Raw genomic sequence first — 16,581 nt, 5'->3', positions numbered from 1 at the left:
TAGATTTTACCTATGGGGTTTAGGCTTTCCAATTAGGTTATAATATTTGATTTAAAAAAAATATTAAAATAAAATTAATTTAAGTATTTATTGAGTATTGTAATATGTTAAGAGGATATATTAAGGTATTAAAAATTTATATAAGGAAATATTTAATTTTTTAATTGATTTTTTAAATTTAAAATATTAAAAAAAACGAAAAAAAAAAAAAAACCGAGCGATCTCCTGCGCGCGCACAGTTGCGCACTGTGCGAGCGCGCAGGAGATCACTCCTCGTATATATATATATATATATATATATTTATTTAATATATTTTTCAAACATTTATATTATAAAAAATAATTTTGATACAATATTCAAAATATAATAATAATTATATAAACACATCAAAATTATATTGAAATAATTAAAAAAAATTACTTTATATAATTTAAAGATATTATTATCATTTAACTAAGAAATTAAAATTATTCATTACACCTAAACTTCAGTTTGTATTAATTTTTTGCTTTAATTTCTCACTGACGTCAAAATAATCTATAAGAATCAATTGAATTCAGTTGCATTGCTTCATGTGCACGCCAATTTGGCTTTTGGCAGATAGCCAAGAAAAAAAATAGAAAAAATGACTTTTCAAGCCGCTCAACTCAACTTCGAGCTCCTATTTCAGTCTTTGCCTTCTACGCCTGCAACCAGGGCTCTGACGAAACGGACAAGGAGGCAGTGGGGCTCCTTCCTTCTGCGGAGCGCAGCACGAAGCAGCGGAGTAAAGCAACCAGGTCAGGTAGCTCAAATCAAACCGCAGAGTATCAAAAGGGGAGGGGATCTTTTCTCGCCGCCGCCGCCGGCGGCGGCGGTTGTTGTGTCCATGGTCGGAGGCTCTTCGATGTGGAGGAGAGCGGCGAAGAGGATAGGCTTCCCCTGCGGCGCTTCCTTCTCCAATGTCAACACCCCCGGAACAGTACGCCTTCTTCCCTTTCCGCCAGGAAATTAGGTTTCGATGCATTTCTTCTGAAAAATTTGGATTTGGAGTCGGGAAAAGGGCGTATTGATTTCGATTATCACTGTTTTTGTTCTCGCTTCCCTCAAAATCGGGCATGTGTGGCAATGCTTGCGGAAAAATCGGTCGATTGTTTTTCCCCTTTTCGCCCTGTCAAACTTTCTTTCGTGACGTTTCATTTATCTTTGACTTCCTGAGATTACAATTTAATATCGATTTAATTACGCTCGAATTCCACAGATCGTCGTAATCGGTTTACCTAAATCGTTTATTTTACAGGAATTCTTAGGCATTGTTGCTTTCCTTGTTCTTCCTCTTTTCCTTCTTTCCTGTGGTACTTTCTCTCTTGAGTTCAAAAACCCCCACAAACTTCCATCTCCTTCAAATTTACACAATGATCTGTTAATTAAAAAAAAACTTTTTTGGATCACTTTCCCCTCTTCATCTTGGTTCCTCATATTCCTGCATGGATTCAGATCTCAAGCTCAGCCGTTAGTACAAAAACGGAGGATGAAGAAGGAAAACATTGGGAAACAGGATCGCTAGGTGCCCACGACAAGGTACTGCCATTGTTCTTTTCAGTTTTCTCCTTTTTTTTCCCTCTGCAATTTTTGTTGTGGTCCACCATCGCCTTTGTTTATTCAATCCCACCATTACTCGAAAGCACTAATTAGATATGCAAGAATATACTGGTACCTTTTTTCTCATTTTTTTTTCCTGTAAATTTTATTGTGGCTCAGCATTGACTGATTCATGCAATCACCCAAATCAGATACGCAACTATAGATTATACTCCACCACCTTCATTTTGTTTATTTGTCGGTTACCCACTGTGCTTTAAAATTCCACAAATATATTGTACAAACCATGATTACGTCCACTATATAGTTGGGATAAAAATGTAGAAAAATTCATATAGTCGACTATATTTAGTGGGATAAAATTTGATTGTTGTTGTAGTAATAACCTTTAGTTGTATTATGTAATAGGTTTTGAAGATTAAGGCTTTGTTAATCTACACGGGTAAAAATTAAAAGGGCATTTTTTTTATTGACATTGTCTAAATGGCACCCCTCTTTCATTTATTATTAAAAGAGCACCCATCCTTTTGGAAATTGCCTTTACTTTTGGTGCTATTGTAGGATTTACGAGTTCGTAACTGTTATACTGCTACACAATTGTAGTAGTTATTATTTGTATTACTACTACAACTGCATAATTATAGTAGCTACGGGACCGTAACTTCTACAACATAATATTGACTTGTGTTAAATCAGAAATAAAATATCAAGTAAGATTTATAATATAATATTGATTAAATGAAATATTCATATTATAACAACTATGCACTATAGTTGCTAAAATACAGTATTATTAGGATTAATCAGAATTTAAATGTCTATGTTGTTATAGTTATGAAATTATAACTATTATAATTGTATAGTAGCTATCAGATCATAGCTGTTACAACAACGCTAAAAATAAAAATAGGTTTGGAAAATAAAATATATAGTGACAGGATGAGATCCTCTTTTGATAATAAATAAAAGATGAGCATCTGTAGATGATTTCAATAAAAAGGATGGCTTTTGATTTTTTTTTACCCAAGAATGAATTTACCCCAGCTTGTTGATAATCGATAGCGATGTTAGTAGCCTAATGCCCGTGCTTGCCTCTAATGCAAGCAGCTCAGGGCATAGTGCTTGCTGCACTGGAAGGGAAGGCAAATTGGACTAAAATGGATAGGCATGGATTTTTCTTATCCCGCCCGACAGAAAGTGCGAGATAATAATACTGGTGGCGAGCCCAAACTCCCTACACTTGCCCTTTTTCTTTCACAGGTGACTAAAGGCTAAAGCACTAGTTTAAAGATCTGGACAAGAACATGTTGTGCCCTTTATTCTTCAGGCCCCTTCCGACATCATCACGAGGGCATTTTGAAAGAATGGGGTCCTGTTGTTAGAACCACAAACCTGAAACTGAAGGGTAGTGTAGTTTCCAAATACATCTCCAGAAATTCTGAGAGTCTAATGAACTCTAGTGTGTCCAGGGGTGTAATCTTTTTACATAAAGAGTTAAACCTTAGACAGAGGAGATGGATGGAGTTTTTAAAAGATTATGATTGTACTATCACCCTAAAAAAGCTAATATAGTAACAGATGCATTGAATAGGAAGTCCAAAGGAGTATTGACATGTCACAGGTGACAGTAACTCGGATAATTTTAGAGTTAGATTTGACTGAAGTAGGGTAAACACGATATGGTATATTGATCTTCTTGATCGCACAATCTCCATTGGTTGAACAGATCAAGGAAAATTATATGGAAGATCATTATCTCATATTCATAGCGAGTGAGATAGAGTTAGGCCCGAAGTCAAAATGTTCTCATGATGGAGATGAATCTCTTCGATTTTAAGGCAGATTGTGCATTACTGAGGTACACCCTGTTGAGGAAGATCTCATTCGAGAAACATTTCAATTGAGATTTGTAGTCTATCCTGAGGGTACTAGGATGTATGAAGATTTGAGACGATAATACTGATGGAAAGGTATGAAAAAAGATATTATAGATTTTATCCTTTGGTGTCTAGTTGGTCAACAAATTAAGGCAGAACATTAAAGATAAACCCTGTTATTTCAAAAAATCACAGTGCCAAAATCACACTTAAGAGAAGTGGGAGCACGTCACTATGATTTTGATCATGGGGTTATGATTTTGATCATGGGGTTATCAAGGATCCGGTAAGAGACAAGATTCGATTTGAGTGATCGGTTAACCACATGAGCACGTTTCTTGCTTATTCGTAGTGATAGATTCTCTAGACTGTCTAGATGAGTTAGATTATGGGGAAATACTAAATTCCATGATATTCCTCTCACTATTATTCCTGAGCGAGATCCACGTTTTACTTTAGATTCTGACATTTCAAGAAGACGTTGGATATTGAATTTTGCTTTAGCACTATTTTTCATCTCCAACCGATGGACAATCAGAGCATTCATTTAAGACTTTAGAGGATTTTTTTCGCGTGCTTGTGATATTAGAAAATCCCGAAACTTAACACACACACACACACAATCTCTTGCAGATAAAACTTCACATTTAGCAGAAGTGATTCAACAGGGTGAAGCCTTAAACACACAAGTTTAGAGCTCTTGACAGCTTTCCAATCTTTGTTCAATCCAACTTCTCCTATCTTCCTACAATATTCTAATTAAACACATTTCTTTTTGTACCTTAATTGCAGAGATTATGTGCCATTTGCTTAGAGCCTCTTAGCTGTGTTGATGGGAACACAGATTTTGTGAGCGGCCAAAAGATCTTCACTGCCCAGTGCACGCATGCTTTTCACTTTCCATGCATTGCATCGAACGTCCGGCATGGCAGTGTGGCATGCCCAATCTGTCGAGCACAATGGTCGCAGCTCCCACGTGAGTTAACCGTACCCCCTGCTATCAACAACTCTGATCCCATCCTTCGCATCTTGGATGACTCGATTGCAACGTCCCGCTTCAACCGTCGATCCTTCCTTCGTACCCCTCAATACGATGACGATGACCCTGTTGAACTTGAAGCTACTGCTGAAGCCAACAACCATCGCCTCCGCCTTACCATCATTCCCGGCCTATTGCAAACAGGTAGATCATTTTCTGACAGTTCCCTATATGTACGTTATGAAATTAGTGTTGCCTAACAACTTGATTACTCCTTTATAGCTGAGCTTCTGAGACAGACCACTACGCCGAGTAGGCAGAAGAGGACTTACCTATCTGTAAAACTCTCTTATCAACAGGCGGCCGATCTTGTTCTTGTCGCAAGTCCAAATGGTCCTCACCTTAGACTGCTCAAGCAATCCATGGCACTTGTGGTATTCTCACTGCGACCAATAGACAGATTAGCAATTGTCACCTACTCGACCACCGCCACTCGTGCGCTCCCTCTCCGCCGGATGTCTTCTCAAGGGAAGCAGGCAGCGCTACAAGTCATTGATCGCATATTCTACCTAGGTGAAGCTGAGCCTGCTGAAGGTCTCCGCAAGGGTCTCAAAGTATTGGAGGACAGGACGCATCGAAATCCACTTGCATACATCCTCCATCTTTCAGATAGTCCAACCCAAAGCTACATATGCAGGGATCTGCAGTTCCCAATTCCAATTCACAGATTCCACATTGGTTTTGGATTTGGAATGTCTAATGGGTTGGTCATGCAGGAGTTGGATGAGTTCTTAGCTAGGTTGCTTGGAGGCATGATAAGAGATACCCAACTTAGGATAGGAGCTGAGGGTGAGTGGATATTGTTGGGCGACCTGAGAGGCAGGGAAGAAAAGAGGATTCCAGTCGACATGGCAGACAACTGTGAGTTACTTTCTGTCAGTTACAGCTATGTCGAAGGACAAGAACAAAGGCTAAGTAGAGGCGAAGTGATGGTCGGTAGAGAGAAGAAGAATGACCAAAATGATGATCAGTTTGCAGGGAGTGATCTCAGCATCAATACAGGAGGTAGTAACTCCATCCAGAGATGGGGTTACCTCGACCCGTTCATGGCTCAAAGATGGGCGAAGCATTTGCACGGTGGATACAAGGCATGATCATGCACATGTTGCAGATGTACAGAAGTCTGATGAGGTTCAGCTGTGGAGTCGATCGAAAGACACATTTTCGACTCTCACATTCAGTTTACATAAGAGGACCGATTCAAAAACTAAGGAAAGTTTTTCATCCAGAAAATTTTTCCCTGTTTATTTTATAAAGAAGGATGGATTATTTATTCTTTCCGTCGTTTATTTATTATAAAAGAATAGACGGATGGATTTATGAATCCATGCGCCAGTTGATTTGTTAACAAATTTTTATCGATAATTTACCAAAACACGTACTACGGTTAATCTATTTACCAAAAAACGCATCACAGTTTTGTATTTATCAAAAGACGGAGTTTACCAAAATCAATCCCCAGATTACCCCTCTGGCTAACCTGACAACCGCCTTTTTCAAACACATTTTTCCAAGCATCCAAGCCGAAAGTAGAATAGAAAAATAATTTGTGGTTCGGATACACGTCTTCTCACCGTTTCTCTCCCTTCGTCCCTCTGTGTGGTGTTATAAACTTGAAAGAAAAAAAAATATGAACCCTGCGCTTGCCATTACTGCTCGTGGTGGTTGGCGATTGCAATAGACCAGTTAGATTTATGACATAATTGCGTAAGAGTTGCTAGAGGAGACCAAGGACAAATTAAGTTAAGAAGGTCAGCCGAGAAGGACAAACTTCTTGCAAGAGGGAAATGAGTAGAAGTACACATTTAAAGATTTAGACATGTATGTATGGATTTTTTTACTGTAAAATAGGGTAGTGAAGGTAAATAAAAAGTACACCATTTGTCTGTGAAGGGTGGCAGCAAAAAGTGGTATTATGGTTAATTTTGGTTGTATGGGGAATAATATTCAATAACACCTGAATTATGATGTAATAGAAGACTTAATCGATTTAATTCATGTTAGTTTTTGACGTTGATAGTTAAGTTTGGCTAGGGTTTAGTCAGTGGTGGTCCTAGTTTACAAGAAGTATCTGCTTCAAAAGTGGCTTGATATCTATGAGATCATGCCCAACGTGAACCTGATATCGATAATGTGTTATGTGGTTAAAACTTTGCTTTTACATCAGACCGTTCCTAGTTTGAGCAAAATTACAATTTAACTACAAAAAATGATTATGTAGTTGCAAATTTACTAAAATAGTTTTTTAATTTATTTATCAGGGATGATCATATAACTGACGAAATTCTATATGAGATATGGAATACTCTTGATGCAACTTCTAGCATTGGACATGCAGATAATGTAGGAGAAGTATCCAGAACAAATATTCCATCATCTTCACAGTATACTTGTGTGCATAACACAAATAGAAATACGAGCAGTAATTTCACATTTGATCTAAATGAAGAAGCTAGTATTCAAGAAGATGAGGTTCTGAACCCGTGTGCAACACTTGTTGATTACTATGAGCCTAGTTGGAGTGAGGAGGAAGGGTATTATAACCGAAATGGAGAGGAAATGCAATGCAATACAAATGTACAAGAATTCTTTGCCGATGATATGCAGATTGAACAATATGAAATATCTCAAGAGCAGTATAGTGACTTAGAGGAGGAGTTCCCAATAGCTGATGATCCATATATTCTAAATTCTCGATTGCTCCAAAGGCCAATTGAAGAGGCAACAGATCAGCATGAATTTTTTGTAGGACAGATATTTCAGTCTCGACAAGAGTTCAAGAATCAATTTGTGAAGCATGCCATGGTTAAACATATGAGATATAACCCAGTTGACACTCGGAAAAATAAAGTAAAAGTTGTCTGCTTTAATCAACCGTGTAAGTGGAGAGTAGTTGCCAGGGGGATGTCGAGTTCATTGTTACGAAATATATAAAGGAACACCAATGTGGCACCATTAGGGAAAGTGCTGATCATCAAGCATGCTCTTCATCCTTTGTAGCTTCTTTTGTTGAAGAGCAATTTCTTGCTAATGAACAATACAAGCCAAGTATGATTATAGCAGATATAAAAGCCAGGTTCGGAGTGACCATATCCTACAGAAAAGCTTACATAGCTCGAGAGAAAGCGATGAAGAAAGTTGTTGGAGATTATGATCAAGCATATAGAGATCTTCCACTATATCTGCGTGAGTTAAGAGTAAGGGATCCTGAAACCTATGTTGCACTACACAGGAATGGGGATAATCAGTTCCAACGATGTTTTTGGGGTTTTGGAGCTTGTAGGAGAGTATTTAGGTCTTATCTGCGTAAATTAATTGGAATTGATGCCACACACCTAAGAGGCAAATATCCGGGTGTGTTGTTGATGGCTACATCAATAGATGCTAATGACAATGTCCTCCCAGTAGCCTTTGGAATTGCTGAAGTTGAATGTGGGTCTGCATGGGAGTGGTTTCTGGATCATACGAAGAGATTCTTTAATGTTGATCCAGAGTCAATGAGTATAGTATCAGATAGACATCGTGACATTATAGCAGCAGTTAGGAAAGTATACCCTACTGCCCATCATGCTTTTTGTTGCCACCACATGTCTTGCAATATGGTAACAGATACTGGCAGTAGGTCAGGTTTAGGGTTGTTTTGGGCAGCTGCTCGAGCAAACACAACACTACAATATGATCTCATAATGCAGTCCATGCTTGAAAAATATCCAGATGCTCATAAGTGGCTTCAGAACATTGACCCTAAAAGATGGGCTAATACACACTTTAGTGGGAGAAGGTACACAATGCTAACCACCAATTGTGTAGAGAGTTTAAATGCTTTGTTCAAGGAGACGCGTGAACTTCCGATAAACGGGTTAATTGATAATACCAGAAGAAAGGTAGCTCAATGGTTCTGTAACCGTAAGGAGGAAGCGTCGAAATGGTATGTAGCGTTGACACCTCATGCTACCAAAGAAATGCAATCAAGGAGAGAGAAAGCTAGATGATATAAAGTCCACCCCTACTCTCAATCCGAAATGGAAGTAGAGACATGGGGTGCTTCATACATTGTTGATTTGGAGAGGAAATATTGTAACTGTGGGGAGTTTCAAATTTCAGGATTGCCTTGCTCACATGCAAATGCCGTCATAATTCACCGGAACATGGATACACTCTCATATTGTGAGCATTACTTTCATTCACATAATTGGAAAACGACATACATGGATCGTATTTACCCCTGTCGAAGCAAAGAATTTTGGCCTAGGGGTGTCAACAACATTATAGTGCTATGTCCCTGTAGCCTTGTGCAGCCTGGTAGGCGAAAGAAGGCAAGAATCGAGTCAAAACATAATGGGAAGGTAAAAATCAAATGCAGCAGGTGCAAACAACTGGGCCATAATCGGAGGACCTGTAGAATGCCGCCAGCCCCTGGATCTTGACTGAATTGTAAATTGGAGGAGTTGAGGCATATGTTTTGTATGAAGTACATAAATAGGTTTGTAAGACAAACAGTTGTTAAGAGTGATGTTTCTGTTATATACGTTTATGGAGTATTTAGTTTGTGTTACAGTTTTATGGTAGGTATGAGAAGTGTAAACCATCACCTGCAAGGCAGAAATAATACTTCACACCATATCTCCATTGTGTCAAATAAAAATGCGATACATTTCAATTCAACAGGAAGGGGTTCGTAATTTCAAAGTCACATTAATATGTAGTGAAATATAGATGTGTTAAAACATGCACAAAGGGAGTGTAGTAATCCATTCCATAGGGTAGAAAAGAAAAGGTGTGCACTGTTCCGTGCCAACTGGCACGGAGCCATACTTCGTAATCCATGGTGTATAAATTATGTTTGACAGCATAAATACCATCTCCCCACCATGACCTTCACAGGGGACTTGATTTCATGAAAATCCAAGTAGGGGAGGGCCATCAGTGGGTTTTGGTCAAAACCCACTGATGGACCTAGACACATCGGATTGGACCCATTTCAGCGCTAGTGGTATTCTGGAGTTGCAAGGACTCAGAATCTGGTGGCAAATCATTATTTAAATATTTATAGGTGCTGGGAAAAATTTAAAATACAATCAGCCTCCGTTGGGCCTGATATGCTTGGATATCGGGCCCAACGTGGCCAAGCATATCAGGCCCAAAGTCGCCTTGGCACTTATAAATGGCAACTGGCACGGAGCCATACTTCGTAATCCATGGTGTATAAATTATGTTTGACACCATAAATACCATCTCCCCACCAAGACCTTCACAGGGGACTTGATTTCATGAAAATCCAAGTAGGGGAGGGCCATCAGTGGGTTTTGGACCTAGACACATCGGATTGGACCCATTTCAGCTCTAGTGGTATTCTGGAGTTGCAAGGACTCAGAATCTGGTGGCAAATCATTATTTAAATATTTATAGGTGCTGGGAAAAATTTAAAATACAATCAGCCTCCGTTGGGCCTGATATCCAAACATATCAGGCCCAACGTGGGCCTGATATGCTTGGATATCAGGCCCAACGTGGGCCTGATATCCAAGCATATCAGGCCCAAAGTGGCCTTGACACTTATAAATGGCAACTGGCACGGAGCCATACTTCGAAATCCATGGTGTATAAATTATGTTTGACACCATAAATACCATCTCCCCACTAAGACCTTCACAGGGGACTTGATTTCATGAAAATCCAAGTAGGGGAGGGCCATCAGTGGGTTTTGGTCAAAACCCACTGATGGAACTAGACACATCGGATTGGACCCATTTCAGCGCTAGTGGTATTGTGGAGTTGCAAGGACTTAGAATCTGGTGGCAAATAAATGTTTAAATATTTATAGGTGCTGGGAAAAATTTAAAATACAATCAGCCTCCGTTGGGCCTGATATGCTTGGATATCAGGCCCAACGTGGGCCTGATATCCAAGCATATCAGGCCCAAAGTCGCCTTGGCACTTATAAATGGCAACTGGCACGGAGCCATACTTCGTAATCCATGGTGTATAAATTATGTTTGACACCATAAATACCATCTCCCCACCAAGACCTTCACAGGGGACTTGATTTCATGAAAATCCAAGTAGGGGAGGGCCATCAGTGGGTTTTGGTCAAAACCCACTGATGGACCTAGACACATCGGATTGGACCCATTTCAGCTCTAGTGGTATTCTGGAGTTGCAAGGACTCAGAATATGGTGGCAAATAAATGTTTAAATATTTATAGGTGCTGGGAAAAATTTAAAATACAATCAGCCTCCGTTGGGCCTGATATGAATATCATTTAATAAAGCAGTATTCTATCTCCCCCTAATATAAACTCCAAGCATTCTTACAGGGGTCTGATCAAAATAATAAAATAACATCAATTTTAATAGTCACCTTCCATAGGGTAGAAAAGAAAAGGTGTGCACTGTTCCGTGCCAACTAGCACGGAGCCAAACTTCGTAATCCATGGTGTATAAATTATGTTTGACACCATAAATACCATCTCCCCACCAAGACCTTCACAGGGGACTTGATTTCATGAAAATCCAAGTAGGGGAGGGCCATCAGTGGGTTTTGGTCAAAACCCACTGATGGACCTAGACACATCGGATTGGACCCATTTCAGCGCTAGTGGTATTCTGGAGTTGCAAGGACTCAGAATCTGGTGGCAAATAATAATTTAAATATTTATAGGTGCTGGGAAAAATTTAAAATGCAATCAGCCTCCGTTGGGCCTGATATGCTTGGATATCAGGCCCAACGTGGGGTTGATAATATAAAAAGTAATATTTCAAATTAATAATAAATAATCTTACACATAAATCGAGGCGATTAAATAAAATAAATTAATGAGATATCAGGCCCAAGTTTCAATCTGCAAAAGCGCACACTCTCCTGCTTCGGTCTTCATCTTCTTCTCGAAGCCATTCAACGCAGCTCCGGGCCAAAACCCACTCTTCCTTCACCGGCGTTCAAGAATCATTTCCGTACGGAGGTCGGTTGCTCATTTAGTTAAGCTTTCTATAACCGGTTAACCTAGGGTTTGTGTGGGTGTGTTAGAATAAGAGCGTAATCGTTATTACGGGAACTAAGAGTTGTTTTTCTGTGTTTGGTTATACAGTACGTAGGTTCGCAATGGCAACAAAAGAAGTCTCCACAAGTCTGTGTGCTGATCGACCAAATTATCAAAGTTACGTCAACAGAGGAAGAACTAAAAGAATGAACTGGAAAAGTACCATTTGCCACTTCAGAAAGTTTATCTCTTCTGTTAACCCGACTGCAGAACAAGAACAGATGATTCGAGGCACACCTTTTTCCTGGATCCTCGACCTCCCTGATAGTTCTTTTGTAAGAGCTCAGGTACAAAATATGTTTGATAACTGGGATCATGAGGAAAAAAACTTTATCTTCCATGGGAAGAAGCTCAATTTTACAAAGGTAGATGTGGGACTGATTCTTGGCCTACCCGACAATGGAGATATAGTTCGTCTCGATTTAAATGAGGCTTCAAGCGCACTGTACATGGAGTTTTTCCGAGAATCGGATTGTTCTGCCAAACATTTAGAGAAACTGATTAGGAAGTCTAGATCAAACGACAAGCTGTACTGTCAGCTTTTTATCCTGTATTTTTTTACAACTGTTCTGTTTTGTGGGAGTAGCAGTGTTCTCAGAATACATGTGCTCTCCCTAATTGACTGTGTAGATGATTTTGAGAACTTAGCTAGGTTTAACTGGTGCAATGCAGTATACAGTTTCATGGCTCAACAATTAGACTCCATTGGATTGGAGCTTACATTAAGACCAAAACCACAGGTTGCTGATGCAACGCCCAAGGCCCCCTTGCTAAAGGGATTTCCAAATATTTTAGCTGTAAGTCCGATTACATATATAGCAAGATATGTGTAAAGATTATGAATTACTTTTATAATCATATTGTAGGTATGGGTGTGTGAGCACATCAGCATTATTGATCCAGACCATCCAGAAAAATTGCCAAGAATACTACGATGGAGGTGGCCTAACTATCATGTTGACACAGTAAAAAAAATGATAGACCGTGTAACTGCAGATAAAATTTTAGTAGATTTAATTCCGACAGAATCAGAGTTTAATTTACTACCAAACCAGCCTCAGCCATCTGAGTATCTTGAGTTGGTTGGCCAAGGATCTTTACATCAAGCCGAAGAAGGCCAACTCCAGTATGACGATACCGTAGATTGTAGTTTGTGCAAGGAAAAGGATAACAAAATTGAGAGTTTAAAGCAAGAATTATATAAAGCTTCTCAAAGTTTGGAGGAAGCTAATAAAAACCTGGCAACGGTGATAGAAGAAAAGGATAGTCTAGTAGCAGCAAAGGATATTGTGATTGTTGATATGGAAGCTATGCTTAAAGAAAAGGATCAACAAATAAGTGAACTGCGTAAAGAACGGGATACGAGTGGCAACAAGGCTGACACTATAAATTCTGACGTGGATAACAGAATTTTAACTGTAAAAGACAAAATCATAGCCGATGCCGAAAATAAGATTAAAGAGCTCCAACAAGTCATACAGAGCATATCAGGGGAGCCAAGAGCATCAGAAGACATAGACCCAGCATCAGAAGGCATAGACCCTAATCTGCTTATAATTCCAACTAATTTTCGGGTAGGCCCCAAAAGAAAGAGAACCCAGAGAAGGTTGATATCCCAATGCACCAAAAAAAAAGGCAAACAGGTTGTTCTTAGTGTCGAACCAGATGCTCCTGCACCATCAAAGACAGAAAATACAAGTTCATCATAGATAGAAACACAATGTCATGAAATTAACAAGGTCAAAACCAAAATATTGAAGGTACGGTCGAGAGTAGATAAGTTGTTATTTTAGAATCCTTAATGACATAGTATTATTTTAATTATCTCAGCAAGCAAAAATATTTTTTAAAAAGAGCAAAGATGATGTGATAGCCGATGCATTGTTGAAGCTCAGTCAGTTAAGGTAACGTAGTTGCCAACCTAAATTCTTAACCCACATGTCAACAAAGGATTATTATTGGAGTTTAATGATAATTTTTTTATTTTCAATTTATTAAATACCATTGACTGTATACTTGTGTGTAGGATGACGGTGCAACCAATATGGGCAAATGATAATTTCTCCTTAGATATGCAATCTTTTATGACAATATTTGATTGGACACAATATACCAATGGGGATTGCATAAATGTTTATTGGAATATTCTTGCTAATGAAGCCAAACACTCTAACTCACCATACCACCCATCCATATTTTGTGGGGTTGGATTCCCAGTATGTCCCTTATCTCATTGTAAATTGTTTAAATTATATATTGGATGCAGTCACCATAATAGCTCTATTATTTGTATAGGACTTGTTCGGAATGATGCACGTGGATGCATTGAAACAAACTGCAAAAACAGATGACGACAAGGACATTAGATATATTTTTTGTCCTCTACATAACCAAGATGATCATTGGCATCTAATGGTCATGGACCTGGAGGAACGACAAATAATTCATTATAACTCTCTTGGCACCACAGAAAATTACACTTCTGTTTTTAATCAAACTGTAAGTAACAAATTTCTTATATCCAATAATCATTGTTTATGTATTAATTACTATGGTTTGATATTTGTAGGTGTTGTTTTTTAAGGAGCTGAACTGGTCATACTATCACATATGGCATAAAGGTTTAGAACCATTCTCCGAGAGAGTATAAAACGATGCAAGTTATTGGCCCCACACAAAGCAAATCGTAAGTATTAGTGTATGTTCCATAATAATTCTATTTGCCTTTTCTATGATGGATTGTGCATTTGTTTTGTAGGTTGGATTGTGCTTTTTTTATAATGCGCTATGCAGAGAGTTTGATGTTCCGGAGATCTACAGACTTTGTACAAGCAGATATGAGAGCTTATAGATTTAGACTTGGACACAAAATCATGTCTGACAAAAATTTTAAACTATAGAAATAGTGAACAATTGTAATAATTTATTGTAGTAATGATTTACTGTTTGTGTAACTAAAATTTATGGTGAATAAAATTATTGTAAATTAAATTTATAAGAAAGGATACCATACCAAGGCCACTTTGGGCCTGATATGTTTGGATATCAGGCCCAACGGAGGCTGATTGTATTTTAAATTTTTCCCAGCACTTATAAATATTTAAATAATTATTTGCCACCAGATTCTGAGTCCTTGCAACTCCAGAATACCACTAGCGCTGAAATGGGTCCAATCCGATGTGTCTAGGTCCATCAGTGGGTTTTGACCAAAACCCACTGATGGCCCTCCCCTACTTGGATTTTCATGAAATCAAGTCCCCTGTGAAGGTCTTGGTGGGGAGATGATATTTATGGTGTCAAACATAATTTATACACCATGGATTACGAAGTATGGCTCCGTGCCAGTTGCCATTTATAAGTGCCAAGGCGACTTTGGGCCTGATATGCTTGGATATCAGGCCCACGTTGGGCCTGATATCCAAGCATATCAGGCCCAACGGAGGCTGATTGTATTTTAAATTTTTCCCAGCACCTATAAATATTTAAATAATGATTTGCCACCAGATTCTGAGTCCTTGCAACTCCAGAATACCACTAGAGCTGGAATGGGTCTAATCCGATGTGTCTAGGTCCATCAGTGGGTTTTGACCAAAATCCACTGATGGCCCTCCCCTACTTGGACTTTCATGAAATCAAGTCCCCTGTGAAGGTCTTGGTGGGGAGATGGTATTTATGGTGTCAAACATAATTTATACACCATGGATTTCGAAGTATGCCTCCGTGCCAGTTGCCATTTATAAGTGTCAAGGCCACTTTAGGCCTGATATGCTTGGATATCAGGCCCACGTTGGGCCTGATATCCAAGCATATCAGGCCCAACGGAGGCTAATTGTATTTTAAATTTTTCCCAGCACCTAGTTGCCATTTATAAGTGTCAAGGCCAATTTGGGCCTGATATGCTTAGATATCAGGCCCACGTTGGGCCTGATATCCAAGCATATCAGGCCCAACGGAGGCTGATTGTATTTTAAATTTTTCCCAGCACCTATAAATATTTAAATAATGATTTGCCACCAGATTCTGAGTCCTTGCAACTCCAGAATACCACTAGAGCTGGAATGGGTCCAATCCGATGTGTCTAGGTCCATCAGTGGGTTTTGACCAAAACCCACTGATGGGCCTCCCCTACTTGGATTTTCATGAAATCAAGTCCCTGTGAAGGTCATGGTGGGGAGATGGTATTTATGGTGTCAAACATAATTTATACACCATGGATTACGAAGTATGGCTCCGTGCCAGTTGCCATTTATAAGTGCCAAGGCGACTTTGTGCCTGATATGCTTGGATATCAGGCCCACGTTGGGCCTGATATCCAAGCATATCAGGCCCAACGGAGGCTGATTGTATTTTAAATTTTTTCCAGTACCTATAAATATTTAAACATTTATTTGCCACCAGATTCTGAGTCCTTGCAACTCCAGAATACCACTAGAGCTGAAATGGGTCCAATCCGATGTGTCTAGGTCCATCAGTGGGTTTTCACCAAAACCCACTGATGGCCCTCCCCTACTTGGTTCTACCTGAAATCATGTTCCCTGTGAAGTTCTAACTGGGAAGATGGTATATTTGGTGTCAAAACGTATTTATACTCCATTTCTAATAAGGTATTGCTCCGTGGCAGTTGGCACGGAACCTAGTGACGTGCTCTGGAAACCGACTGTTGGTCCGAGCCTATTTGATTTTTTAAACAATCTCAACCGTTACCATGATTTCAGTTTTGAGAAGATAGAAATAGTGCGCATTACAACTTATATACATTGTCTCTTTCCACTGATAAGCACCAGCATTGCATTTTGTATTTTGTGATTTATATTTCTGACTAATCACTATGCAATATTATTAATATTCCAGTGACAGTTTCTAATCTTCTCATACACTACATACCACCGTATTATACAACAAAGACTACATACAAAGATATTAAAAGTCCTACACTACGTAATAATTGCATTTACATTCTATACAAGTTTTTGTCTTACAAGACTGGATATTTAATCCAATGTTTGAAAATATTTATCCCTCAAAATTGCCACCATTACATCA

The 16,581-nt window shown here is 38.9% G+C and overlaps 1 protein-coding gene across 1 annotated transcript; it reads left to right on the top strand.

Annotated features, from left to right (window-relative positions):
• The first annotated feature begins 611 nt into the window (after positions 1-611).
• Positions 612-5,873, top strand: LOC121975439 (E3 ubiquitin-protein ligase WAV3-like). Its single transcript, XM_042527076.1, has 4 exons — positions 612-962; positions 1,478-1,561; positions 4,252-4,642; positions 4,721-5,873. The coding sequence occupies exons 1-4, from the start codon at positions 627-629 to the stop codon at positions 5,590-5,592; spliced, it is 1,683 nt and encodes a 560-aa protein (XP_042383010.1). The 5' UTR covers positions 612-626; the 3' UTR covers positions 5,593-5,873.
• The last annotated feature ends 10,708 nt before the right edge of the window (positions 5,874-16,581 follow it).

Source organism: Zingiber officinale, chromosome 4B (genome assembly GCF_018446385.1).
Source record: "Zingiber officinale cultivar Zhangliang chromosome 4B, Zo_v1.1, whole genome shotgun sequence".
In the NCBI taxonomy this organism is placed as follows: Eukaryota; Viridiplantae; Streptophyta; class Magnoliopsida; order Zingiberales; family Zingiberaceae; genus Zingiber; species Zingiber officinale.
Note: the sequence above shows the minus strand (reverse complement) of the source record. Positions and strands in the feature narration are given on the sequence as shown.

Coding starts and splice junctions, on each gene's coding strand:
- LOC121975439 (XM_042527076.1), top strand. CDS start 627: ATGACTTTTCAAGCCGCTCAACTCAACTTCGAGCTCCTATTTCAGTCT. Junction 1,562..4,251: donor CGCTAGGTGCCCACGACAAG/GTACTGCCATTG, acceptor CCTTAATTGCAG/AGATTATGTGCCATTTGCTT. Junction 4,643..4,720: donor TCCCGGCCTATTGCAAACAG/GTAGATCATTTT, acceptor ACTCCTTTATAG/CTGAGCTTCTGAGACAGACC.